The sequence below is a fragment of the Sus scrofa genome, chromosome 3 (assembly GCF_000003025.6).
Source record: "Sus scrofa isolate TJ Tabasco breed Duroc chromosome 3, Sscrofa11.1, whole genome shotgun sequence".
Classification (NCBI taxonomy): Eukaryota; Metazoa; Chordata; class Mammalia; order Artiodactyla; family Suidae; genus Sus; species Sus scrofa.
In genome coordinates, this window is record NC_010445.4 from 40,637,042 (window position 1) to 40,663,669 (window position 26,628).

Sequence of the window (26,628 nt, forward strand, 5' to 3'; positions counted from 1 at the left end):
TAGGCTCAGAGGTTTCAGGGAGGGAGATGGGGAGGGGGCGCCCCAGGTGGCTGCCCACTCTCCTGGTGGGGAGTCTGTCCCCTGCTCCGCGGGCTCCCATCCCTCCCGGGAGCCTGGGCAGAAACTCCTTCCTGTGTGGGATCAGACCTCATTTCTCTAGCACATGAATGATGCCATGTGGTTCCAGCTGCCATGGGAGGCAGGCTTCCCACCTGCCACCCGCCCCAGCCAGGGATGCACAGGCAGGAGGGGGTGGGCTCTGTGGAGCCCCTCGGCCCTGGCAGTGGTGGTGCCATCACCAGCTCAACCCTCGCCAACGCCTCAGACTTGCTGCCCTCCCGTGCGGGGGACCGAGTCGGATGCTGGAAATCCAACACGTTTCTTAAATAAGTTAATATTTATTCGGCTCTGTTTTGCCCCCTCTCCTCCCCTTGACTTGAGAAGCCACATTTTCTACATCAGATTATTGCAACATTTCACCTGAATTTATAAAAGAAATGACATGAAACAGGGGCATCCGCTGAAACTCTCGGCCCAGGCCCAAAGGCCACGGGGGGGTCTTATTGCCTGGTCCCTGGTGCCTGGCCATGGCCCAGGGACCAGAGTCAGGGTCGTTGTCTGGGACGCCGACGGGGGCAGAGCGGTGGGGGGTGGGGGGAGATGAGGCAACAAGAGGAGGTGGAGACAGACGAGGAGAATTCAGACTGTGAGCGACGTGAAGCGTGGCCTCTGTGGCCTTGGGGACGGAGCCGCCACCCAGAGGGCACACGTGGCCCCAAGCGTGTTCCCTAAAAAACTTAGTGGATGTGAGGGTAGGGCTCTACCGGGTGACCTCCTGCCTCCTCTGCTCATTTTCTGGTCCTTGTCCCTCGGATGCAGCTTTGTTACCGGACTGCTGACCGGGCCCCTGGCACGGCCTCGGACCGCGGCGGTCACCTCGGAAAATCCCAAACCTGAACCGCGGGATGGAGGCTTCGCCCAGGGTAGCATCTGCCCCCGTCTCCCTGGGCCGACGTCCTCCCGGCTCCTCTGCCTGCGGGGGGGCCTGAGCTGGGGCCCACGCACAGCCCCACTTGGTGCTGCCACCCCGCTGGGCGCACCTCACCCCAGTGCCAAGGCCTGTGGGCGCTGCACTCCGAGCTACACGGGCTTGTCTACACCGTCGCCTGGAGCGGGGGCTGGGGGGGGCCCTTTCTTCAGGGGGCTCTGCGGGACTGTGAGGTGCAGCCTCTCCCCCTCCTCTGGGGGGTCTCCCGAGAGCACTGAGGGCTCCATCTGCTGGGGTTCGGGAGGCACCATGGCACCAGGACAGGGTCTGGGTTCTGGGGTGACCCCATGGCTGCCATCTGACAACGGGTCCCCACCAGGAGCCCCCATGTCCAGTGGCTCAAAGGCAAAGCTCGGGACGGTCAGGTGGTCTGTGCGGCAGGGGGCCTGGCCCCGCCGCTCCCCCTTGGCGGCAGCGTCCAGCCCTGCACTGTCCAGGGGCTCCAGGGGGTCCCTGTGCGGCGCGGCCTCGCAGGACGGGGTTCTTCGCCGGAGGGTGGTGCTGCTGCCCTCAGCCACAGGGGGCCGGGCTGTGCCCTCGTCCTCTGCGGGGGGCTCAACAGAGATGCAGGGCGGGCTCATCTTCTTCTTCCTGCGTGCGCCCAGGGCCAGCTCAGCCTCCGGGGCCCGAGCCTTCACCACCCCCGCCTCTGGGAGGCCATCCCCGCAGCCCTGCTCCACCGAGGGCCGCCTCTGCTCGTCCGCCTGGCCCGGCTGGTCCAGGAAGCCCTGGGCATCGACACTGTAGAGCCGGTGCAAGTCTGGCTCGCAGGCCGCAGGCGAGGCCACGGGGCCGCGGGCGGAGCTGGTGATGTGGCTGACCTCCTCGTCGGCCGGGTCCGGGGCCTCAGCCTCCTCCCTGCCTGGGGCTGGTGGCCGGCTGGAGATGCAGTGCTGCCCAAAAGTGTGCTTGCGGATGCGGACACTGGCGGGCCGTGGGGAACGGGGTGGGGAGCACACGGAGGCCCCCAGGGTCGCCTGCCTCCCGGGGGTCTTCCTGCCAGGCTCTCCCCAACTGGGACTGCTGTCCCCGGGGCTGCCAACCTGCCCCTCCAGGGACTGGGTGGCCAGGGCCTCCTGCAAAGACACGGGTCAGGTGAGCCCAAGCAGCAGCCAGGACACAGGGACCCCGTTCCTACCCTGATCTAGGATGGGCTCCTGACCCCAAGGCTGAGACAGGACTGCGAGATGCTGGTATGGGGGCACATGGCCAGGGTTGGTCACACTGGAGAGAAGCCATGAGGAGCAGAGAGCTGGGGCCTGACCTCCTGTGGGCAGAACCTGCCACAGGGCCCTGGAGACCCTGCTCTGGAACCTGCCATGGAGGACTCGGCCACCACCTGACCCCATGCAACACCAGCCCACTGAGGCACGCAGAGGCAGGAGAAGGGGAAAGAGGCCGAAGCCTCAGGCGGGGGTGGTGTGGGTACAGGCGAGGCTGGCCGGAACCGTTGCTGGGGATGCCTGGGGATGCCAAATGCCGTCGTCATGGGCTCTGGGTAACCCACCAATATTCCCAGCGTCCCTGTTGCTCATCCTTCAAAAGCCGGGGAGAGCCATGGGGCCCCCAGCCTCAGCTGAGAACCGGGGGGGGGGGGGTTCTCCTACCTGTCTGCAGAGCAGCCGGCTGAGACTTGGGGAGTGACCTGCACCCCTTGCAGGGGAGGATGCAGCCGACGGGACCTGGAGGGAGGTGCAGGATTCCGCGGGTGGCGAGTGGATGGAGGTGACCAGGCCTGGGGCAGGAGGGGCCTGAAATGGGCATCCGACCCCTCCGGCTGCCCTGCCTGCCCACATCTGCCCGCCGCCAGGGGCCTTACCTGAGGCGCCCGCGTAGCTCTCCATTTCCACGTCCTGCGGCGGGTGGGGGTGAGCGGCCGCAGCGGGCGCCACCGGCCGGAACATGTAGCTGTCGTTGGGCAGCGACAGCATTCTGGACACGGACACCTTGCGCACGACCAGCAGGTTGGAGGGGTCCGGCCCCGCGCCCGGGCTCTGCGGGGCCGCGGGACTGGGGCGGGCGGGCGGCCTCTGCGCCAGCTCCAGCTCGAGCTCGGCGTCCAGCTCGGCATCCTCACGGGCTTCCTTGTTGCTCTCCTCAAGGTGCTTCATGAGCACGGCCACTACCACGTTGACCAGCACGAACTGGGCCACCAGCACAAACGTGACGAAGTAGATGGGCGAGATGGCCGGCAGGTAGCTGAGGCAGTGCTTGTCCTCACGGGCGCACTCCCGCAGCGTGTCCTGCAGCGGAGGGCAGCCTCCACCTCAGTCCGAAAGGCCGCCCCTGCCCCTAGACGCCCGCCCCTCCGCCCCGCCCCCCGCCGCCCTGGTCCCGCCCGCCTGCCCCGCCCCATCGCCCCACCCACCCATCGCCGTCCCGGGCCCGCCCCCCCGTCCCGCCCCCTCCGCCCCGGGCCCCGCCCCCCGCGGCCGTGCCTTCATGATCCCGTTCCAGTTGTCCCCGGTGGACACGCGGAACAGCGTGAGGAAGGCCATGCCGAAGTTGGAGAAGGTGGCGTGCCTGCTCAGGCCCTCACAGGGGTTGTCCTCACTGCACTCTGCCAGAAGGGACCCGGTCAGCACCCGGCTGGGGCCAGTGCACACCTGGGTCCTGCCCTTCCCCAGGGCTGGGCTCTGGCTCAGCCCAGTGGACAGCTCTTTCTGCTCCCCAGGCCCAGCTTTGGGGTCAGCATGCCTTCGGGCTCGAGCTGCCCTGGGCCAGGGGCGGCAGTCATCAGGCCCAGGGTCTGGCACACCAGCTGCCCAGTCCAGTTTAGGGCAGACCCTAAACCATGACCAGCACCTGAACACTGCACAGGTAGGCGTGCCGGAAGCCACTAAGCCTTTAGTGACACTGAGCGGGAAGGGAGGGGGCTGCCACGGAAGAGCTGCACAGACTGGCCAGAGACTCAGGCTGGGGGGTCCAGGGAAATCCTGGGGACAATTCGAACTTGCGGCAGCATATCCCCTGGGGCCAGGTGGAGCTCAGGTCAACACCTGCGTGTGCGCACATGCTGTCCTCCTGGCCTGCCACCAACACGTGTGTGTGTCACATTCTGGCACCAGGCTTTTGCGTGTGCCTCCTATGTGGTCACCTCAGTCAAAGACAGAGCCTGAACTGTCCTGGGGCCAGGTGAGCATGCGGGAAGCTGCACCTTCCAGGACCCAGGGTCCAGGGGGCGGGGCAGCAGCACTCACCAAGCCTCCCAAACAGCTCCACGCCCAGGGCAGCATAGATAAAAAACAGGAGCATGAAAAGCAGACCCAGGTTCCCTACCTACACGAGGAGAGAAGCAGAACGAGGTCAGAGGCCTCAGCCCCCTGGCACCCACGTTCCAGCCCAGCAAGGGGGTCCAACCCGTCCCTCCTGGCCTTGGAGCTCCCGTGGCCCCCAGGACTCCGTGTCCTGCCTGGTGCCCAAGGCCCCTCTGCGGCCCTCTGCCCCTCTTTAGCTCCTCATGCCCTCCTGCGCCCAGGACTACAGCTCCTCCACTGCCCAGGGCCTGGGAGGCCTCCTGGGGGCTCCGGTAGGCTCCAGGCAGGGCCCGCCTCCAGCCTCAGGGATGCCCATGGCGGGGCGAAGGTGCACGCTCTGCAGCCTGAGCGAGGCCTGGCCTGGCCCCTGCTGAGGTTCTCCTGCCAACTCCTGCCTAGCCTCCCAGCACTGCTCAGGCTCACCCCAGGGTGGGGCGCCCCATCTTCACACACACCTCCTGGGGCCCTGAACTGGCCGCTCCCCCTCTTCCCCAGCACCTGCTCAGACCGCCAGAGGCATCTCACTGGAGCATGGCCAGCTGGTTTCCCACCCTCCCCTACCCCACCTCCCCCTCTGACACTGGGCAGGTAGGACAAAGTGTCAGGAATGCAGCTCAGGGCTGGGGCCCAGAGGGAAGGCTGGAGATGGAGGACACAGAGCCTGGGGCTGAGTGGGAGGCAGCCGGGCGGACAGAAACATGCTGAGCTGGTGGATAGACAGCTGGCCAGGAGGGCTGGATGGAGGATGGACAGACACGTGGGGACAGACACGTGGTGGATGGGTGGACAGACAACTGCGAGGGTGGCTGGGTGGGCACATGGCTGGCCGAGGGTTAGCTCCACGGACAGGTGGACACAGGGCCGGGCTGCTGGGTGGACTGGCGGGGAGCTGGATACTGCACAGGTGGGGCAATGAGTCACTTGAGGAGCCACAAAGGCTGAAAGTGGTGGTGACGGGGGGGCACGGGACGTGAGCACACAGGGCCTGAAGCAGCTCCCAATGGGAGCAGCCATGGCCAACACTGGAGCCCTGGGTGCGGTCTTCCAAACTCGGACAGGCCCATCTTAGCCGGGGCGCTGCCCTCTGTCCACTTCCCACTGTGTCCAGAGCTGCACCCGGGGAGATGGGCCCTGGTGATGGGTCTTTCCCAGAGACTAGACTGTGGCCCAGAAGGCAGGCGGCCACCCCACCCCCCACCCCCCCGCTGACAGCGAGCCAGGCCTCCCTGCAGCCCTGTCCTCCTGGGGGCTCAGTGATGTCCACCGTGGGAGCAGGGAAGCCGGACCCGGGCCAGGCCCCGGAGCTGCAGACCTACCTGGGGCAGCGCCTGAACCACCGTGTCCAGCAGGGCCCGCATGCCCGTGGCCATCTTGAGCAGCTTCAGCACTAGGGCCGGGAGCCGAGCATTAGCGGGGGGCTGGGGCTGGTCTGACGCTCCCCAGGCTGGCCAGCCCCAGACCACCCGGCCCCAGGGCCCCCAGCCCCCATCTGCAGCACAGTCCCTGGGGAGCGGGGCGGACCCCAGAGCCCCGTCCTTGGACCCTCCCGACAGCGCCAGACCGCGGCGGGCGGGGCCACCTACCGCGGGCAATGCGCAGCACACGCATGATGCGGATGATGGTGGGGTTGATGGGCAGGGCCGCGTTCATCTCGATCTCCTCCAGTGTGATGCCCATGATGGACAGCAGGACGATGGCCAGGTCCAGCTGGTTCCACCTGGCCAGCGGGCAGGCGCGGCTCAGCGGGGGCCACTGTGCCCTCCCCGGCACCCCCCCAGCCCTTCAAGCCCAGAGGTCTCCACCCTGTGCCCTGGGAGGGTCCTCTGTCACCACAGGGCAGCCTGCGCCTCCCCTCAGCGGGCCGCGACTCTCTCCTGCCTGTGCGACACACCTGTCCTTGAAGAATCTGCGGAACCCAAAGGCCACCAGCTTCAGCGCGGCCTCCACGATGAAGACGATGGTGAACACGTAGTTGCAGTACTTGAGGGCCTCGTCCAGAGACTGGGGGCGAGGGGCAGGCTTGTTGAGAGGCAGGCCCCCTGTCCAGCTGCCCCTCCCCGCCCCCTGGCTCTCCTCTGCGGACCGGGTCCCTTGCGGGCAGGGGCAGGTCTCCCTGGGGCCCAGCTATCACTGGGTGGAGGTCTGTGCCAGGCGGGGGGGCAGGGAGGAGCTGCCTGGATTTACCTCCTGCCCCTCCCTGGACCAGCCCCAGCCCACAGCCCAGGGCGGGGCGGGGGGGTGGTGGCCCACCAGCTTCAGCCAGAGTCCCAGGCTCTGGTATGCTGGGAAGGAGGGGTGTGGCCCCGCGTCTTTAATGAGATGCTGGAGATGCAAGAAGGAAACCTCCCTCTCTCCGCCTGGCTGTCCCTGGACTGTGAAGTCCAGTCTGGGAAGCTGGACTCGGAGACACTCCCCAGCCAGCATTTCCAGATGGAACCTCTCTTGGGGCTGGGAAGGCCCTTGGGGCAGCCGGCCCTGGGAACTTCCGCCCATTTGAAAGGAAGAACTCTTTGTTCCGACCCCACTTCCAGGTACCCCATAAACATGAGTGAGGGCTCAGACATGGCTGCAAACCTGGGGCCCCAAGTTCACAGGGTAGCGCCATTCCACTGGGCAAGACCCCAGCCCTAGCCATCCCAGGGGTGTCTCCCTGCTTCTGCCCAGAGGCGGGGGCAGTTGGGTGGGGGGAGGAGCCCCACCTTGGGCTGGTTGTAGTGCTCCATGGACATGGTAATGACATTGACCCCGATAATGAAGGTGATGAAGAGGTCCAGGTAGTGGCTGGTGCACAGGGAGTGGATGGAGCGGCGTGTGGGTGAGTAGTCAGCATAGTAGGGCCGGCGCTGGGCTTCTGTGGGGAGAGGGCTCCGGTGAGGGCTGGGCGGGCTGCCTCCCGGGGCTGAAGGGTCAGGGTGCTGAGGGAGGGCCCAGGCTCAGACGGGAGACTCAGGGGCAGGTTGCCCGCTGACCTCCCTCACGGTGAGGGCCCCAGCCCCAGGGCAGACCCCAGGAGCGGGCCTGGAAGCTGAGACCCCACCTGGGCCCTGCCAGGAGCTCCCAAGCCAGGGCCTGTGTGGCAGGCATCAGGGTTCAGAGCCAGCTCACTGATGCAGGGTGGGCAGATGGGAGCTTTCTTTGCGGACAAGGCGGGCAGGGCAGGGCAGCCCACCACACCCACCCATCTCCCCACCTCCCAGGCTGGGCATGAGCTGCCACTCCACTGCCGACTCCCTGGGGCCTGCCTGATCTCCGGGCCACCTGAGGTGGATGGGCATGACCTGGGAGTGGGGGTGGTGCACCTGCCCCGACCCCCAGCAGGTCTGTCTGCACTAAATGATCCCCGGCCTGCAGTAACCCTTGAGGGCCGATCGCGCCTGCAGAGCTCCCACTGGATGAGGGCAGAGCTGCCACCACTGCACAGGGGACCCACCTCAGCCACAGAGCCCTGTGGGCGGGGACCAGGGAGAGCAGGGGCGGGGTGGCAACTGACCCTTCCCTGGGCCCCGCATGCTCCTCGGTCTGGCATGCAGTCACTAGAGAGCCCCGCTCAGCTCTTGCAGCCAAAGGAGTCAATGGCCAACCGGGCCAGACCAGCACAAAGACACGGAGCAGCCCCCAGCCCGCGGGCGCCCCAGAGTGCGGCAGAGAAGCAGTCGGGCATGCAAGCCGGGCAGAGGGACACACACAAGCTTGGAGGCAGCAGCATGGACACCAGGCAGGCAAGCCCACAACCCTGCCTCGCTCCCCTGAGCGCCTGGTGGCCACCCCAGCCATCCCATGCCCACGCTGTGACGGAGCCCAGTGGGTTTGGCGCCTGCCTTCAAAGACCCGCCTTCCCTGTGGCAGTGGCAGTGGCAGAGGGATGGAGACCGAGCCAGTCCGCAGCCCCGTGCAGCGGCTGGCAGAAGCGGGGCTAAGGCATGCGGGGCAGGGACAGGTACCTGGGTTGGGGAAAGTGCCTGGAAAGACAAGGAGACTGAGCTGGCCTCGGTGGGCGGGGCCAGGAGATCCCACGGGGGCGGGAGGCTCGGCGGCGCTCACAGGAAGCTCTCTTTGCTTCCCAGCTGGGTGGGGTTTTCCTAAGACCCTCTCTCTGTCTCCAGTGGCTTTGCTTCGCCCCTCCCGCCCCCATCCCCCAGCGAGGTGTGAGAACTCACGGGGGTGAGCCTGCCCATGCAGTGGTGGGGTGGCTGCAGCCGTGCCCCCTGCCCAGGCCCCTCCTCTGAGAACAAGAAGGGCAGGTATGCAGAGCGGCTGGGCGGGGCCAGGCCGGGGGCCAAGGGCAGTGGGGCTGTGGGGCCCGACCGCTGAGCAGCTGCCTGGGTGCCCGCCTCACAGCCAGAGTGCCAAGGATACCCGGGATCGGGCCCGCAGCGCCGAGTCTCCGAGCCGGCCCTCAGCGGGTCCCCGGGTCCCCCGCCGCCCTCCCACAGGCGAAAGGGGGCCTCAGGCGGGTGGAGGGGGCTGGGGCGGCGCGCAGGTACCGACCCGCCACCGCCACCGTCACCGGCACCAGGGGCGCCTTACTCCTGCGTTTCCTCTCCAGGCGCCGCTGCCGCTTCTCCTCCCGCCGCCGCGCCTCCTCCGCCTCCTGGTGCTGCCGGCACTTGTGGAAGTTCTCGACCACGACGCCCACGAACATGTTGAGCACGAAGAAGCTGACGATGAGCAGGAAGGAGATGAAGTAGAGCAGCATCCAGGGGTTGTGGTTGGGCACCGGCTGCAGCACAGGAGCGGCTTGTGGGTGCCTGCCCGCCGGGTGCCCTCCCGGGCGCGGCCCCGCCTGCAGCCGTGCTCTGGCCCCACGTGGACCTCTCCAGAAGTTCTGAGAAGCCAAAAGAGGCCTCTAGAGTGGGGCGCGGGGGAGAGGTTCCCTGAGATGAGCAGAGGACCCAGGAAGAAGAGTTCACTTGGAGGACCAGGGCTGCCCGCCACCCACCGCACCTGCTGGTCTATGCCCACGGCATCCAGCCCGTCGTACATGATGTTCACCCAGCCGTCCTTGGATGAGAGCACGAACAGGGACATCAGCGCCTGCGAGGCCAGAGCACAGGGGTTACGGCTCGCCTGGGAGACCCGCAAAGGACCACACGCCCTGCTCGGACCCGCCCACATCTCACAGACCCACCCACGCCTTGCAGACCCGCCCACACGCGCAAGGCTGGGGGCCGCTCCCACCTATCAGGCGGGGGCAAGGCTAGCTGAGATCACCTCGCCAGGCCTGCCCCCTATCCCAGCCACCCGCCAAGTCCCAGCCCTGCCCACCTGGCCCAGGTTGTCGAAGTTGTACTTGCGTCGCACCCAGCGGTAGTGCGCGGCCCGGCACTCGGCCTTCGTGGAGATGTTCCTGGTGTCTGCGCCCTCGCAGTAGTAAAACTTCCCCTTGAAGAGCTGACCAGGGCGGGGCGGTCACTCCCCAGAGGGTGGGCGCAGGCCCTACACACCCACCCTCTGGACCTGCCCACAAGGGGCCGCTCCGAGCAGCTGGGTAGAGACCAGCTGGGTAGAGCAGCTGCCTGCCTGCTTGGGCCTCGGCCCTCCCAGAACTGCCAAGCTGCTGACCACAGGCCACTGTCCTATGGCAGGACATCCAGAGACAAGCGGGCCACGCACCTGCACCCCCAGGATGCCGAAGATAATGAAGAAGGCACAGCAGATGAGGACAATGTTTCCGATGGGCCTAAGTGACGAGATCAGAGTCTCCACCACCAGCTTGAGGCCCGGGGCGCGGCTGATGACTCTGGACAAGTGGCAGAGGGAACTGCGATGCTGGGCCGGGCCAAGGGGGCAGCCCCCAGAACGAGGGGCCAAAGCGGCACAGACCCCGCCCCCGACTGGCCTCTGGCCCTGGCCCCGCCCCCATCTTTCCCCAGGCCCCGCCCCACCCTCTGGTTCCAGCCCCATCCCCCGGCTCCGCCCCATCCAGGCCCCGCCCACCTCAGGGGCCGAAGAGTCCGCAGCAGGCGCAGCACCCGCAGGATACCCAGGATCTTGGCGCCGCCGGCCGAGGCCAAGGCGACGACAATGTCGATCAGGGACACCAGGACGAGCAGCCCGTCCAGCACGTTCCAGCTGCTCTGCAGGTAGGCGTGCTCGCCCGAGACCAGACCCAGGGCCACCACCTGGGGGTGCGGAAGAGGGGTTGGCGTGGTGCACGGGCGGCAGGGCCACAAGGCCAGAGCAACGGCCCCTGGGCTGCCCCCGCCCCCGCCCCGCTGTACCTTCACCGTCATTTCGGCCACGAAGATCGCCGTGAAGATGTAGTTGGAGACGCTGAGGAACAGGCGCTCCTGCAAGGGACAGGACAGTGGGAGGGGTCCGCCGCGGCCACGGGACCCACCCCTCCCAGGGAGGAGGGCGCCTCACGGTGCTGCTGGGGTCGATGTCCGGCCTCTCCAGGGCTATGGTGATGCAGTTGAGGAAGATGAAGACCAGGACGACGTGGTCGAACATCTTGTGAGCAATGATCTTCTGGCAGGAGCCGCGGAACCTGGGGGCCAGGGGTGGTGGGTCCGGGGCAGCCCTGGCCAAGCCCTCGGAGCCCGTCCCGGAGGTCCCGCGGCGGAGCGCAGCACTCACCACTAGGTAGGGACACGGACCCAGAGGGAGCCCCTCACCTGTTCTGTGGGGAGAAGAGGTACAGGGCCCAGGGCTCTCGGCTCCGGCAGCACTCAGGCTTGTAGGGTTCCAGCACTTTCTGCAGCCGGGAGCAGCAGCTCTGGGGGCAGGGAAGAAGGTCCTCAGGGCCCCGCCCAGCAGCCTCTCCTGCCTTCACACCCAGCCCTGTGCACCCACCCAGACACCAAGCGAGGGATCCCAGCTGGGAGCCCCCGGGGCTGGCTGGGTGGCCAGACTTAGAGCCCGCCCAGGTGGGCTGGCAGCCCTGCCTCCTCCCACAGACATCCCGGCACTGGCTGAGAACCAGCGCTCAGCCAGAGGCGGGGCTGAATCCACATCTGGAGTTCCTCACGGATCAGCTTTGGGCCCACCAGCTGGGTCAGCTCCTGCCCAGCTTGCTCTGCTCCCCTCCCCCTTTGCAGCTCCCCCCCCGACCTGGGGGACACCAGCCCACAACCAGAGGAAGGCGAGGGGCAGACGTGGGGTTCGCCCTGCTCACATCCTCCACGTCATCGTCAAACTCCGCTGGGTCCTCCTTGTGGCTGTCAACGCGCAGGAAGAACTCGCTGGGCAGGGCCAGCACCTGCCCATTGCAGTCGTGGAGCTTGGTAGGCAGCAGGGTGGCCGGCCGTGGGGGCCGCAGGTCCAGCGTGCTGCGGTGGTCCAGGGACTCAGTGCGCCGCAGCGGCGTGGCACGCGTGGTCGGGGAGGCCCCAGGCCGGGGTCTGCCGTCCTCGGCCTCCTCATCGGTGCTGCCGCCGCCCTTGCCCTCGCAGGACAGCAGCGACTCCCGCTCGCCGCACTGGCTCCGGCGCTTGAGGCTGGGTGCGCGACCCAGGCTGTTCCAGCTGGAGCGCCGGCTGCTCCAGGCGCTGTTGGGGCCCCAGTGGGCGCAGGGAGAGCTGCGGAGGCTGGACTGTGGGGAGGGGGCAGGGGTGAGCAGGGGATCCCCCAAGTTATCCCCAAACACCCTGGTCTTAGGGGCACCCGGCCCAGGGGCTTTCCCATCTGGTTTGTCACCACGGACACCCATGGGTGACACCCATGGTACGCAGATCATCTTTAAAGAGCAGACAGCCCTGCTAGGGAGATGCCAGCAGCACTGCCCCTTCCGGGGACGCCTGGGACACACAGTGGCTTGACAACAAGCTGGAGACAGAGCCAGCAAGTGTCAGAGCACTGGGTGGGCATTGGGTGCCTACTCAAAAAAGGACCAGAGGGTGGGGAATGGTTATCAGAGGGCCTAGGACCAGCCGCAGATCAGGCATCCTCAGATGCCACAGAGCATCTGACCGGCTCTCTTTGGAGGGCCCCAAGCCTGCCCTTCCCCGTTTTCAGTTCCCGGGTCCAGGGGGAGCTGAGCCAGGATCCCTATCAGCTTGGCTGGGAAGCATCCTGTTGCTCCATCCCTCAGCCCACCCCAGGCTCAGTCCCAAGCCTTTCTGTAAGTTCACACCCCTGCTTTCCCTCCGCAGTTTGCTCTGGGCCCTTCTGAGAAGTCCAGAAACTGGCTTTGGCTGCGTCTGCTAGGCTGCTGTCCTGGGAGTGTGCGGAAACACCCCATGGGCTTCACTCCGCAGGCTGCTGTTGGTTGTGACACCAGACCCTCTGCCAGGCGTCCGTCACCTGTTTCACATTCTCAGTTTTCTGTACTTTTATCTGTTCTGTTTTGCCTTCTCACGGACGCTCTGGCCTCTACCAGCCCTTGTCTTTGGCTGCAGTTTGGAAGATAAGGCTCTCACCTGATACTCTATCTGCGTGTTCATACGCTCCCCTAAGAACAGCAGCCTTGGGAGTTCCCGTCATGGCTCAGCAGAAACGAATCTGACTGGCCTCCGTGAGGATGCAGGTTCGATCCCTGGCCTCATTCAGAGGGTTAAGGATCCAGCGTTGCTGTGAGCTGTGGTGTAGGTCATAGATGTGGCTCAGATCTGGTGGCACTGTGGCTGTGGCGTAGGCCAGCAGCAACAGCTCGAATTGGACTCCTAGCCCGGGAACTTCCATATCCCGTGGGTGCGGCCATAAGAAAAAGACAAAAAAAAAAAACAAAAACAAAAAACCACCAGTGTCTGGCTCCATTTCTAGAAAAGGAAGCAATGGCTCAGGGATTTGCGGGCTCTGACTGGAGGGCGTGTGGGACCCTCATCTCTGGGGAAGGCCCTAAGGGTTGGTGGGTGGAGCCTGAAGGTGCCCCGAGGCCTCAGTGGGGGAGGGGGGCCCTACCAGAGACTTCTGGTCCCCCAGCTGGGGGTCCACGGAGCTGCTGCTGCCGCGCCGGGAGTCCAGGAGGCCAGGGGTGGCGTCCAGGTGTGGGAAGCTCTTGGGGGTGGGCATGGGTGTGGCCGCCGTGCGCATGATGAGGGGCGGAGGCAGGCTGCCCCGGCCCTGCAGGTGCCCGTTGGGGGTCACCGCCAGCGAGAACATCTTCAGCTCTGGGGCCAGGGGGGTGGGGGGGAGAGGAGGAGGTGGCTCAAGTCTGCAGGGCTCCCCGGAAGGAGAGTCCGCCCACCCAGGACCAGCCTGTGGGGTCCCGGCTGTCCCTGGACTGGGCGGGCGGTGCCCCTCTGCCCCGCCCCTGCGCGCCCGCATACCTGTGGCCCTGAGGTCTCTGAACGTGTCCAAATCCTCCTCCAAGTGGGTGGACATCTTGTCCTCGTCTGTGTCGGACCTGGTGGCGTCGCCCTGTGCCCACGGAACAGAGGGCACACGTGAGGCTCTCCCTGAGGCGGCTTCCCTGGGCAGGGACGCTGGGCAGGTGGAGGGTGGAGGCCTGGCCACCCCGTCCCCTGGAAGCCCCTCACCTCGGCCTGGAAGCCCTCCACCAGGATGGCCACCAGCAGGTTGAAGAGCACGTAGTTGCCAAAGGTCATGAGAGCCACGAAGTAGAGGGCGGCCCAGGACGAGGTGGAGGCCATGCCGTTGTACAGGACCACGTTCCAGTCCTCCTGGGTCAGGATCTGGCGGGGGGAGGGCAGGCGGGGCAGAGCCAAAGGCGCCCTGGACGCACGGCCAGGTCCGGCCGGGGGGATCAGAATGGACACCCCGCCCCCATTACCGCTCTGGCCGCAGCCCCACCGGGCCGTGCTCGCAGGGACTTTGGTCGATGCCAGGGGGCGGCCCGCCCAGCCGGCTCACCTGGAACACGGTGACGATGGCCCACAGCAGCGAGTCGAAGTTCTTTCTGTCGGGGACCGTGTCTCCGGTGTCCGTCTTCAGGCTGAACTTGCAGCCAAAGAGGTGCATGCCGAGGATGCTGGGCAGCAGGCAGGGGTGCATGGAGGGCGGGCGTGGTGGGACCCCCTCCCGGCAGCCGCTCCCTTTCACCTCCCTAGCTGGGCCCCCCAGTGCTCGCGGCCGAGCTGGTCCATTACACAGGTGGGAAAACCAAGGCTTGGGGTGGGGGGGGCATCCAGAGGCCACCTGGCTTCGGGCAGCGGTGGGATCGGGGGTGCCTGCCTCCCCCAGCCGGCTGGGGCCATCCTCTGCCCGAGCCCCCTCCCCAAGCTGGCCCATGTCAGGGGCTCAGCAAACAGCAGCTGCGCTCAAGGAACTCCAGCCCGGCTGCCTCGCCCCTTCTCTGCCCCCCGTGGGTCTCGGCTTTTCTCTGGGCACAATCCCCTGTCCGTCCGTCTGTCTGGGGCTGGCCCATCCCTGCCCCCCGCCAGCTGCGAGCCATGAACACCGAGCCCAGCCCGCTGGTGCTTCGCACAGAGATGCCCAGTCGGGGTTGTGGGAAGGAGCCGGCGACTGCGTTTCCGCTGCCCCTTTGAGGCTCCTGGCCCGGATGCAAGGAGCACAGGGCCGGCACGGGCGGGGGGGGCTGGCCCAGGGGCAGGTGCGAGCTGGCACCGCGGGCTGGAGGACCCACCTGAAGATGAAGATGAAGAGCATGAGCAGCATGCAGAAGGTGGCCACGTTGTCCATGGTTTTCATGAGCACAACCAGCTGGCGCCGCAGCGCCGGCATGAAGCGCACCAGCTTCAGCACCCGCAGTAGCCGGAAGGTCCGCAGCACCGACAGCCCGCCGTCCGCCTGCCCGATGATCTCCCACACGCTGCGGGCGGGCCAAGGGTCAGCAGGACCCTTCCCTCTGGCTGTGTGCCCCTGTGTCCAGCGGGACCCTGGCAGGACTCTTCCCTGAGGCAGACATGCCAGCCTGGGAACCACGGTGGCCTCCACGCAATCCCATTCTGGGAGCAGGTTTGGCCGTATCAAAGCGCCAACATCTCTGAAGGCTCCCCATCCGCTGCCACCCCTGGGGGCTGCCTGACCCCTAGAAGCTGTCTGGTCAGCAGCTTCTCAATTTGAGGGTCTGTCCCAGTCCTGAATCTTTTTTTTCCTTTTTCTTTGTCTTTTTAGGGCCACACCTGTGACATCTAGAGATTCCCAGGCTAGGGGTTGACTCAGAGCTGTAGCTGTGGCCTACACCACAGCCACAGCAACGCCAGATCCAAGCCGTGTCTGACCTTCACCACAGCTCACGGCAACCCCAGATCCTTAATCCACTGAGTGAGGCCCGGGATCAAACCTGCACCTCATGGATGCTAGTCAGGTTTGTTTCCGCCGAGCCATGATGGGCACTCCTGCATCTTTTAAGCTGTGCCTGTCTTGTCTGGTCTTGCCAGGGTGGGGGACCCCTTGACCCCTGAGGACCCTGTTCACTCCTGGGGGAGAGAGTTCCCAGACTCCTCTGTTCCTTTCTGTGTTGCTTTTGCTGCAGCAGATACCGCCCCCACCCCCCCACCCCCCACCCCAGGCAAGCTGGCCTTCCTCACAGGGGCTGAGCCCAAAGTGGAGTCCAGCCGGGAGGCTGAAGGGCTGCTGAGTGCCCACTCTGCTCCTGCAGGGAACAGCTCCACGAGATTCTAGAAACTTCCACCTGAGATGCAGCTGACCCGTGTGTACCGACAGTGCCTGCAGGGGGATCCCACCTCCATAGCCTGGCATGAAATGCTGCCAGCAGCGCCTCTCCTGCTGGCTGGGACTCTGCTGTCTGTGGGGGGCCGTGCCAGACACCGGGGCCTCCCTGGCTGACGGCCCACCCACCTGATGACCACGATGATGCCATCGAAGATGTTATAGGGGTTCCGGATGTAGCCCAGCGGGCCGCAGGCCAGCAGCTTCAGCAGCATCTCCAGGGCAAACATGCTCGTGAACACAATGTTGCTGATCTCCAGGGCGTTGGTCAGCTCGTCGGGCTGTGGGCAGCAGAGGGGCTGTCAGGGCCCGGGCACATCTCCCACTGCTCCTCGGCTAGGGAGGGGCCCACTCCACTAAATCGGGAGCCCACTAAATCGGGAGCAGGTAAGGCTGCCTCAAGGGGTCAAGGGCTGCAGCAGCCTTGCAGAAGCCCCATTGGCTGCTGTCTAGAGGAGACAGGAGCCCAGGGATGTCCCCTCCAGCTGGACCCCAGCCTGCCTGGTCCTCCCTCCCCGCCTGGCGCAGGGACCCCAGGGCCCTGCCTGACCTTCCCCCCACCATGTCTGTGTCTCAGGGCTCTGGAGACCTACTGGACCCCGCAAGCACAGGCCTGGGGAACAGGGCCTGGAGAATTGGCACCAGGCTTCTGGGGTGCGTGTGGGTGTGCAGGGGAGCTGCCTCCCAATAGCCGCCCTGATCCTTGGGGGCCTCACACATCCCTCCCTGCCAACTGAAGATCCAGAGGCCACCTTCTCACTGGAGATGTGCTGGCCTACATGTGTGTGCCGGCAGGTGGCCTGCCGGGTGCACACACAAGATTGCACCCACGCAGATACTTGTGTGTGCATGGCCACCCACTGTGCATGTCTGTACACGTTCCACCCTGCACATAGAAACCCCGCATGTGTTTATGTGTGTGGCTGGGTACACACGTGCACGTGTGTGCACGCAGAGGCTCTTCCTTGCCACGGAGTCCCTCGAGGGGCTGTTGCTGTCCCTGCTCGGGGTCTCATCTTGACAGACACCCTCCCCCTGCCGCGCAGTGGGCAGCTGGAGGCTCACGCGGCTTGGCTCTTCCCTCAGTTGCTCCAGGATGAAAGAATGTACGTAGCTTAAGCGACTTGAGCAGCCCAGAGAGCAGGAGTCGGCAAGGGGATTTAGTTGTTAAAGGGACACTGCTCCTCCCTGGCGAGGCTCCAGTCTGGGGCGGGGACTGCTGGGGGCCAGGCACACCCCCAGCTCCTTCCCTGGGGCCATTCCACACCCCTGGCCTCTCCCGGGCATCCGGGAGGACGTCGGTGGGCATAGCCAGAAGGTCTAGCTCGCAGAGGGGGGCCTCTGGGGGAGCTGGGCTGTGGGGGTCCCACCCCGAGAAGAACACGGGGTGGTGTGGAACAACCGTGGCCCCCGGCTGCCTGGGGGTCTGAGGTGATCTCAAGCCCACCCCAGATGGGAGGACCTCCGGGCGCGAGCCACGGTTTCTGTTCCCACTCGGCAGAGGTGCCGCCCCAGGACAAGAACGAGCACGCATCGAGCGACGGATGAACGTCCCACAGCAGCCAAAACCCAGTGTCCTGTTGCCCAAGCCCCCAAGCCCCTCTGCGGGCCAGATGGGCTGCAGGCGAGGAGGCCCACGAGGGACGCGCTCCCGGGCTCAGCCCGAGGGCCGGCCGCCAGCCCCGCGTCCCCTCCGGGGGCTGCGCAGGGCCGCCCACCTGCTCGTGGTACTCGACGCCCATACTCAGCGTGTTGGTGAGAATGGCCACCATGATGCCGCGGTTGAAGTACTTGCTGTCCACGATGTGGCGCAGCTTGCTGCTCAAGGAGGCCCACACTCGGCCCGGCCCGGCCCGCTCGCCAGCCGCCCGCCGCTGTGCCCGCCGCCGCGCGCTGCCCGGACCCGGTGCATCCGCCACTGGGGGCGACCGCATGGGGTCGCGGCGGTCCCCGTGGCGCACGTCCTGCGTGAACTCATAGACCCCGTTGCTGTCTGAGTCTCCGCTGTCTGAGCCGCTGAACTCCAGCTCAGGGTCCTCCAGGGCGCTGGTGCAGTACGGGCAGCTGCTCAGCTCACAGGTCAGCGTGCCCGCCTGGGGGCTGGGCAGAGGGCAGGGCACGCTCAGGCCCGACAGGCGGCTGGGGGCCTGGCCCAGTCCTGCGGGAAGAAGGAGGCGGGCGGGCTCAGGCGGCTCAGCTGCCACACCAGGCTCCCGCAGAGGTTGCTGTGGGGTGAGCTGTCTGGGTACGCACCTGGGCACACATGTGCCCACACACGCCCTGCACCAGCGCTTTCTGATCTCGCAGGGACAGGGATAAAAAGAGGCAGAGACACACAGCCACCCTGGGCCATGGCATCCATAGCAATACAACATGAGCCACAGCTGCTCCACGCTGCCTCCCTGGGCGAGTCTTTGGGTCCTGGGTGACTCTGCACCTGTAGCAGCTCAGACTCACCAGCCAGGGGCCCCCAGGGCCAAGCTGCCCCAGGAGGGGAGCACAGGGCTATGGGCACGTGCTGTGACACATGGGTCAGAGCCTGAGGACACACACCTCTACCGTGCCAAGGGCACGGCAGGCTGTGCCTGGGCACACCACCTGGGGGCCTCAGTGTGCTCGAGGCCCAGATGCCTGGGGGCCCAGTGTCCTGCCTGTGCCAGATGGGAGGACTGGGTGTGCAGGTGGCACTCCACCCCCCCTCCTTGGCCGTGGGGGCTCTGTGGCCTCAGCTTTCCCTCCCCCTGCCCCAGCCTCAGTTTCCCCACCTGGGAAGCGACCAGGCCATGAACAGGCAGTTTGCCGCATGGTCAGGTGTGGGCAAGGTGACAGAGACAGGAGGCGGGAGGCGGGGGGATTTTCTTTGCCAACTTCAGAATTTTCATTTCCACGTGGCAAATACATGTGCACCTGAGCCGTCAGCAGCTCGGGGCTTCAGGGTGGATGGAGGCATGGGGGTGGGGTACCCTGTCCCGTCTAAGGTGCCCCCTTAGAGCTCCGAAGGAGAAAGCTGGGCTCACAGGAGCGCCCACACGCAGGGACGTCCCAGGATCCCCGTCCCCCTACTGCTCCCCAAAGGGTGAGGTCCTTACCATGCTCTCCAACCAGGTGCTGGATCTTCTCACAAGGGTCTGGGCTGCTCAGGGGGCTGTGTCCCCCGGCTCCCGCCGGCCCGCCAGCCCGCTTCCCCTTGAGCCCGGGGCCACCTCTGCTGTCCCCCGCGGCCGAGGGCAGGATGGTGGGGTAGTTCATGGCACCCAGGCTGGTGGCCAGCTTGAGGCTGGCAGCAGCAGTGGCCGCGGCATGCACTGCCCGGGCCCTCTCCTGAGGCCCCTCCACGTGGCAGTCTGCGTGGTACACGCTGTGTACCGACTCGGTGTCGGGGGGCGCGTGCCCGGGCGAGGGCGGCACTCCGGCCCGCAGCAGCCTGGTGTCCCTGGCGCCTGGCTCGGGGCCTGGCCGGCGCGGGCTGCTGTGGCTGAAGTGGTAGTGGTGGTGGTGGTGGTGGTGATGGTGGTACACCAGGTGGTGGATGGAGGCGGCGCGCCCGCCCGCCCGCCGCACCCGCCGCCCGGGGCCCTGGCCATGCAGGGAGGCACTAGGGTCCACCTTCTTGTGCCAGCGGCTCTGCCAGCGGGCGTAGAGGCGCAGACTGCGGCGCTTCAGCTTGCGGCACACATGGCCCACGTAACGCAAGAGCTCCTCATAGCAGCTGCCCGGCTCCGAGAAGCTGGCCAGGGTGCTGTCGTTGGACAGGTAGCGGGACCGCTGCTCCCGCATCAGCTGGTTCTCCCGCTGCTTCGTCTCCGAGAACTGCGTGGCGATCACCACCAGGCACAGGTTGATCATGAAAAAGGAACCCACCTGCGGCCGATGGGCGGGGGTGAGACTCCGGGCGGCCGTCACCTGGCCAGGGCCTGAGGGAGGCGGGGACGTGGCGACACAGACACGGGCCGCCCTGGGAGGCAGGATCAGGCAGGGCAAGGGGCCAGGGCAGAGGCTGTGGTTCCTACACAATAGTCTCGGACAAGAGAAGCACTGAGCCTACTGCCTGCTACCTGTTCTAGGCTGTGGACACGGCCCGAGTGTGGCCTCAGGTGCCCTGTGATGGTGAGTCCCTGCCCATTCGACACTGAGCCCAGCTCTTGGGGTGGGGGCGGGCAGCAGGTGCTCCTTGCTCCTCTGTGGACAGTTGGAGGCTACGTGGGGAGACCCCCCCCCTTCAGATCTGACCCCAGCCAGACCTTTCAGCTCAGGTCAGGCCTTCTCCAGCCCTCACTGTCCTCCATGGCAGGATCACCAGGTGACACTACCTGTGCACGTGGTCTGAGATAAAGAGGGACAGCTGCTTGATTCACTTCACGGCTGGTTCTTACAGACCCTCCCTGGACACCACAAGGCCACTGAGAGAATCATGTGAGGGCCACACCTGGGCCGCTGCGGTGGGTCATGCTTGGGGGCCCACGTGCACTGTGACCCCAAGAGGTGATCCTGAGCCTCCCTGAGGGGCACACAGGCTTCGGTCCTCCCAGCTCTGCCTGCTTCCTCCCCTGGGGGCTGGACAGAAGGCTCCCCTCCACCAAGGGTACCCGTCCTGGAGAGAACAGCCTGGGTCTCTGCGGCCCCCTCCCCCGCTCCATAGCTCCGTTCAGCTCAGGGACCTAGCAGGGCCAGCAAAGGCCAGGGTGGCACAGCCGGGGGCACAAGCAGCATGGTGCTGGACCTCAGAGGCAGGAAGACAGATAACAAGGAAGCTCGGGGATCTGCACTTGCCTGTCACGACACAGAGGTGCCTCCACCCACTCGCACCCCACCCCGACCGTGCAGGCCCCCCCAGGCCCCCACTCACGATGATGAGCAGGATGAAGTAGATGAAGTTGTAGAAGGAGTGCGCGTCCATGACGTAGTACATGATGTCCACCCAGCCCTCCAGCGTGATCACCTGCGCGGGGCGACAGGCGGTGGGGCTGGTGGGGCCGGAAAGCCCTGCCTGGCACCAGCCCTCCAGGCCCCGCCCGCTCGGCGCCCGGGGCCGGGAGGAGACCGGGCGCCCACCTGGAAGATGGCAATCCAGGCATAGCCGATGTTGTCGAAGCTGACGGCCCCGTTGTGAGGGTTGGAGTCGCCCGAGCGGCACACGTTGTAGTACTGGTTCCAGTTGATGCAGGCGTGGCGGCCGGCGCCATCCTCGCCCTCAGCCTGTGGCTGCCCGTAGGCCTCCCAGCCCAGCGTGCACTCCACGCGCAGCTCGCGGCGGCTGGGGATGTGTGAGCACTTCCGCATGCCGTTGTCCCGGCGGGAAGAGCAGATGAAGGGGTTCTCCTCCCCCTCCTCGGGCTGGTAGTACGGCCGCAGGAAGCTGAGGTTGCTGTTCCTGGGGCGAAGGAGACGGACACAGGCACAGAAACAGGGACGCAGAAACAAAACGTAAAAAACCACTTGGGAGCAATACCTGGAGGAGATGAGCTAGGGGTGGAGCCTCTGGGGAGGGGCGGGGCCTGGAGAAGAGGCTCTGAGTAGGGAGGGGCGGTGCCTCCGGGTAGGGCGGGGCCTGGAGGGGGGGCCTCCGGGTAGGCCGGGGCCTCTGAGGTGGGCGCTGGGAGAAGCTGGTTGGGGCATGGCTTGCTGGGTGGGCATGGCCTGTGCACCTGGCGAAGGTACTGTCCAGGAAGCAGCGGTTTCGCAGCAGGCCAGCCCAAAGCTGGACACCCACGATGCCAAAGATGAAGAAGACAAAGAAGCAGAGCAGGAGGACGTTCCCGAGCATGGGCAGTGTGTCCAGCAGCAGCGTGACCAGGATCCGCATGCCTGCGGGTGGCAGGGTAGCAGGTCAGCATAGCAGAGTTCTCCTGGGGTGTCCCGGGGAGGGGGTCCAGGGGACCCAGACTCCTGCCATTCAGACAGGCATCAGTGCCTCTGCTGGGGGCTTGAGCTGGGCCCCTCAACGTCCAGCAGGCCCCAAGGGACAAACACCTGTGAGCCAGAACCCACAGAGAGGAACAAGGCCACAGCCTGAAGGGGCTCAGCGTTGGCGGCCCCTACTCCTCATGAAGCTGGCCAGGACCATGCCCTGTCCAGGTGGCCCCCCAGGGTGGCTGGCTGGAGAGCCCCATGGCCCCAGGAACCAGCATGGGAGCAACAGCCACGGGGACCCAGCAGCTCAGGCTCAGGGGTGCCTCCTGCACCCAGGAGCCTGGGGGTCTTGCAGCAGGTACAGCCTTTGGGGACCGCCGTTTCCTTCCGTTCTGTGTGTGAATCAAAGGGAGCAGAACCCTGCATTTATTTATTTATTTATTTATTTATTTATTTATTTTTGTCTTTTTGCCATTTCTTGGGCTGCTCTCGCGGCATATGGAGGTTCCCAAGCTAGGGGTTGAATCGGAGCTGTAGCTGCCAGCCTATGCCAGAGCCACAGCAACGCGGGATCCGAGCTGCGTCTGCAACCTACACCACAGCTCACGGCAACAACGGATCGTTAACCCACTGAGCAAGGGCAGGGATCGAACCCGCAACCTCATGGTTCCTAGTCGGATTTGTTAACCACCGCGCCACGACGGGAACTCCAAGAACCCTGCACTTTAAAGAGTGGGGCTGTGTGTAACCCCAGGACAGGAGGCGGCCTTTGAGAGGCAGCTTTGAAGCACTCATTCCTGGGTGTGTGATGGGCCGTATAAATGCATACTAACCCCAGGAGTGGTCCGGCCAAGGCCACACACCCCTCGCTTGGTCCTGGGCCCACCCCCTCCCACACCTCAGCAAGAATAAGACCTGTTTCCCCAAATAAGCAAGGTCCTGGTTAAGGGTGCAGACAGAGCCCAGGGCTGGGGGCAGGTGCCAGGGACTCAAGAACAGTACCCCGGGGCCGCTGGATGGCAGAATGCGCCCCTGGGGTCACAGGGGGCGTCATGGCTGGGAGGGGCACTGAAGTTTCGAAAACAGCCTGGAGTCAGACTGATCAGGCACAAAGGCCACCCTGGCCAGATGGCAACTGGCCACAGACGATCCAGGGTTCAGAGTGAGACACAGCCCTGGGCATGAGGAGCACATGGTCCTGTTTGGGATGGGGCATGTCCCCAGAGGGATGCCAGGCTGCTGGCGGCAATTCTGGCCACTGCAGGCACTTGGCCTGCAAAGCAAAGACCCGTCTTGTGTACAAGGCTGTCACTTCACACACTGAAAGGGGCCCAGGGGAGCAGACCCAGTGTGTGACGGTGCTGGGCACAGAGCTGAGAACCACCTGTGACATAGCACCTTGAGGAGTCCCACTTGACCTGCATTCCCAGCTAGGGAAACCAAGGCTCAGAGGGGTATAGTACTTGCCCAGGGTCACACAGCATCTGAACTCTGAGCCCTGAGGGTAGAGCCAGGTGGCAGGTTGCAGGCAGGCCCGGGGGTCCCGCAGCACAAACCTCACTTGCCTCCCGTCCAGTGGAGCTGACAGCCCCAGGGGGAGGGGGTGCCCAGGGGGTGTGCCTTCTCAGGGGCGCTGCAGACCAAGCCCTGACCACCAGGACCCAGACCAGGCACCCAGACAGGCTGTGTACGCCTACACGGAACACACAGACCCACGCGATCGTGTGTGTACACACACCTTACTGGGCAGTGCCCCGCCCCCGGCCCCAGGAAAATGAACAGCTGAATTCGGTTACAACACTGAGCTCAGAAGCCACAGAGATTCTCCAACAGGCCCCTGTGTGGGCAGATGACCAGGTCACAGGACAGACCACTTTCCAAACAAGCAGCCACATGACTTCGTGGAAGCCGCTCTGTGCTTCCCTGAGCACGAGGCCCCTTGGCAGAGCTCAGACGAGCTGGGCCGGAGGAGAAAGCCACCAGGGCCTGCATGGCTCCTGAGCGGGACCCCGAATGCTGCACAGATGAGGAGTCCGAGGTTCTGAGTGGCCTCTGTCACTCGGCAACACACAGGGCATCAGGACTGCCCACCACACCCGACCTGGTCCAGGGGTGCTCTGTCCTCGCCACAAAAGCAGCAGCAAATCCTCAGGGGCCTTGGCAGGGGACAGGCCAGCCCCCCTCCCAGCACGGGGTCTAAACTGGAGCCCGAGCACCCAGAAGCCACTCAAGCAGTGTGGCCTGCTGGTCCTGGGCCCCACTGGGCCCTCGGCGCTCTCAGCAGGGCTGGTGGGACATATCTGTCCCACGGCCAGGGTGGAGAGTCACTTACTGGGCACACGGTTGATGGCGCGGAGAGGCCGCAGCACGCGCACCGTCCGGATGGCCGAGAGGCTCACGTTGTGTCCATCCAGAGAGTACTCCATCATGCTGGGGGAGGCGGGGAGTGGGCTCAGGGGGTGGCCAGGTGCTCTGGGGTCAAAGCCGGGACAGCAGGCACAAGGCTCTCTGCAGAGCACCCTGCTAGCTGAGGCCGAGGGGCCAGAGCAGGTGAGCACACGGCAGAGGCCTGGTGCCCACACCAGCCTGAGCCCTGAGGCGGGGGTGGTGGTGGGGGGGGCACGACCACTGGGGGCTTCTCACCATTCACAGACCACCCCAAGCACCCTGTCTGTCCCAACACCCCTGGCGCCACCGCCCGCCTCGGGGGGCACAGCACCCCGCCAGGGGCCGCCATGGGGTCTGCGGAAGGCCGGGCTCTCCTGCCCGTACGGGGAGGACCGTACCCCGCCATGACGATGAAGAAGTCCAGCCGGTTCCACGTGTCGCCCAGGTAGCACTTCTGCCCGAACAGCCCCAGGGCGACCATCTTGATGAGCATCTCGGCCGCGAAGAAGGCGAAGATGAAGTCGTCAAAGGCCTGCGGGAGGGAGGCCTGAGAACCGCGCCTGTGCCCCTCCGCCCCGCCCCCCTGGGCCGCCCGCCCCGCCCCGCCCCCCGGGCCGCCCCGTCCCCCGGGCCCCCGCCTCGCCTGACGCCCACCTCCAGGATACTGCAGCGCTCCGAGCGGCACTCGACGTCCTCGCAGGGCCGGAACAGGCCCAGGGTCACACAGTTAAGCATGATGACCAGCATGCTGACATGCTCGAACCACGTGGGGCAGGCGCCGAGTCAAGGGTCCACGCAGCAGGCAGGGCGGCCCTGGGACACCCCCCCCCCCACCCAGCCCCTCTGGCTGCTGCCCCGGGGCCAGGCCGTCAACACCCCCCTCTGTGCCCACCCTGCCCGCGGGGCAGGACCCCCCCCCGCCCCCAACCAGCCTCTGGACCCTGCTGCCAACACCCCCTTGGACAGCAGGACCCTGGACAGAGACTGGAGGCCAGCAGCTGCCCCTTGGCCAGGCTCCCCCCAGCTCCAGTGCCCTAAACTGAGATCAGACTTGCACAGGAGCGGTCTCACAAGGGTGCCCAGCCGGGACTCCAAGGACTGCAGACACTCATCAACCACGAGGGGGCCATGAGGACAGCCCAGGAGCCCGGTCCTCGTGGCCCAAACCCCCAACGACCCCAGCAAACAGAGGGTGCCCTGACCACGGCGATGTGATGCGAACTTAGCCCCCAGCTCAGTGCCTGGAGGCCCTGCAGCCCTACTGAGAGCCTGGAGGAAGGGCTGGTGAGTGAGGCCAACCCCAGCCCAGAGCAGCCCTGGGAGGGGGAGCCGCCTGCCCGTGAAGGGCCTGTCCAGAAGAGGTGTCCATCCAGGACCCTGGGGCACTGGGCCAGCAGGCAGCACTGCACCCCATGTGCTGTATGATCCTGGCCACCCCACGGGGTCACCCGCCCTCAGGATGAAGGGCCACCCACGACTGCAGCGAGAACTCCCAGCCATCCTGGGAGTGGCCACCAGGTGGCACAGTGGCTCCGCCAAAGCTGTAGCGTCACTGTTTGTGGCCCCTCTGCAGCTGTCTGTCAGGGGTGCACCCCCGCCTGCCCCAACTGGCTCATCAGGACATCCTGGGGCCCCATGGTGGGCTAGCCCTGTCAGGGGTGAAGAGGGGTCCCAACAGGGGCTAGGCTGTGTGGGGGTCCCCAGCCGGGGGCAGGGGCTTCGTGCAAACCTGTGGGTGCAGGCAGGTGCCCCTCGCACTGGAGGGCCCGTTGGCATTCCTCGTACCCTAAGTGCCACCTTCACATCAGGAGCCCCTCCCACCGGGCCCCGCCCCCACCCTGTGGCGAGCTCTTTGTGGGGGCTGCGGCCTGCCGGGGGCTGGAGAGAGTGAGGGTGAGAGGACAGGAGGCCCCCCCCAGAGGCCTCCCCTGAGCAGGTACCAGGTGGACGGAGGACTTTGACTTTCTTAAGCAGAGAAGTTGGCATTGGTGAGTCCAGCTTGTCAGCAGACAACTGAAGGCAGCTTGAGCTGAGACCCTGCCTCCTGCACCGCTGGCCCAGTGCCGAGGAGGCAGAGGTGGGTGATGGGCCAGGACTCTGGGCTGCCACATGTCCTGGCTGTGTGACTTTGAGCCTTGGGGGCCCTCTGCTCCCCCTGTGTCCCCGGGGTGGAAGGCGGGGAGCATCTCACAGACCAACAAGGTGACCAAAGCAGCAGGGCCCTGCCTGGCACGTGGCTATGCTCCCTGAAGCAGGGGTCAGTCCCAGGGCCCTGGGTGCCGCTCCGCGTTCTACCTTGTGTGGGCATTGCGGGGGGCTCCAAGCCGCCCCGCCTGCAAGAGGCTCTGACCCCCAGGACACCTGACAACACGGCAGAGGCTGTGCTGTGACCGATCAGGAGGGACAGGCCTGGGGAGGCTGGGGGCCTCCACGTCACTCAGGACGGGCCCCAGGACAAGGGCGGGAGGAAGGCCAGGCACGTGTCCCTGCTTCGCGGGGCCCAGCAGCCCGCCCTGCTCGCAGCCCTGGCCCTGCCTTCCTGCAGAGGCA

At 66.0% G+C, this 26,628-nt stretch overlaps 1 protein-coding gene across 7 annotated transcripts in view; it reads right to left on the reverse strand.

Moving 5' to 3' along the window:
- CACNA1H (calcium voltage-gated channel subunit alpha1 H) overlaps positions 379 to 26,628 on the reverse strand; it is a 57,197-nt gene continuing 30,947 nt past the window's right edge. Inside the window, exons 3-35 of one of the 7 annotated variants that reach the window (XM_021086869.1) lie at positions 24,733 to 24,844; positions 24,477 to 24,610; positions 24,023 to 24,120; positions 21,486 to 21,645; positions 20,893 to 21,211; positions 20,687 to 20,779; positions 18,930 to 19,701; positions 17,559 to 17,998; positions 15,970 to 16,121; positions 14,792 to 14,977; positions 14,059 to 14,176; positions 13,725 to 13,880; positions 13,515 to 13,605; positions 13,147 to 13,355; positions 11,423 to 11,839; positions 10,923 to 11,023; positions 10,672 to 10,795; positions 10,527 to 10,595; positions 10,243 to 10,427; positions 9,919 to 9,985; positions 9,571 to 9,696; positions 9,250 to 9,339; positions 8,794 to 9,025; positions 8,247 to 8,264; positions 7,005 to 7,156; positions 6,197 to 6,306; positions 5,889 to 6,022; positions 5,622 to 5,692; positions 4,249 to 4,327; positions 3,487 to 3,608; positions 2,868 to 3,291; positions 2,656 to 2,783; positions 379 to 2,124 (exon numbers count right to left, since the gene is read on the reverse strand). In XM_021086869.1, coding sequence (XP_020942528.1) covers positions 1,141 to 2,124; positions 2,656 to 2,783; positions 2,868 to 3,291; positions 3,487 to 3,608; positions 4,249 to 4,327; positions 5,622 to 5,692; positions 5,889 to 6,022; positions 6,197 to 6,306; positions 7,005 to 7,156; positions 8,247 to 8,264; positions 8,794 to 9,025; positions 9,250 to 9,339; positions 9,571 to 9,696; positions 9,919 to 9,985; positions 10,243 to 10,427; positions 10,527 to 10,595; positions 10,672 to 10,795; positions 10,923 to 11,023; positions 11,423 to 11,839; positions 13,147 to 13,355; positions 13,515 to 13,605; positions 13,725 to 13,880; positions 14,059 to 14,176; positions 14,792 to 14,977; positions 15,970 to 16,121; positions 17,559 to 17,998; positions 18,930 to 19,701; positions 20,687 to 20,779; positions 20,893 to 21,211; positions 21,486 to 21,645; positions 24,023 to 24,120; positions 24,477 to 24,610; positions 24,733 to 24,844 — 6,673 coding nt within the window. In that variant the 3' untranslated portion in view covers positions 379 to 1,140. Of the gene's footprint in view, positions 2,125 to 2,655; positions 2,784 to 2,867; positions 3,292 to 3,486; positions 3,609 to 4,248; positions 4,328 to 5,621; positions 5,693 to 5,888; positions 6,023 to 6,196; positions 6,307 to 7,004; positions 7,157 to 8,246; positions 8,265 to 8,793; positions 9,026 to 9,249; positions 9,340 to 9,570; positions 9,697 to 9,918; positions 10,046 to 10,242; positions 10,428 to 10,526; positions 10,596 to 10,671; positions 10,796 to 10,922; positions 11,024 to 11,422; positions 11,840 to 13,146; positions 13,356 to 13,514; positions 13,606 to 13,724; positions 13,881 to 14,058; positions 14,177 to 14,791; positions 14,978 to 15,969; positions 16,122 to 17,558; positions 17,999 to 18,929; positions 19,702 to 20,081; positions 20,164 to 20,686; positions 20,780 to 20,892; positions 21,212 to 21,485; positions 21,646 to 24,022; positions 24,121 to 24,476; positions 24,611 to 24,732; positions 24,845 to 26,628 lie in introns of those variants that run through there. The other 6 variants (XM_021086867.1, XM_021086870.1, XM_021086865.1 and 3 more) reach the window with 6 other exon arrangements.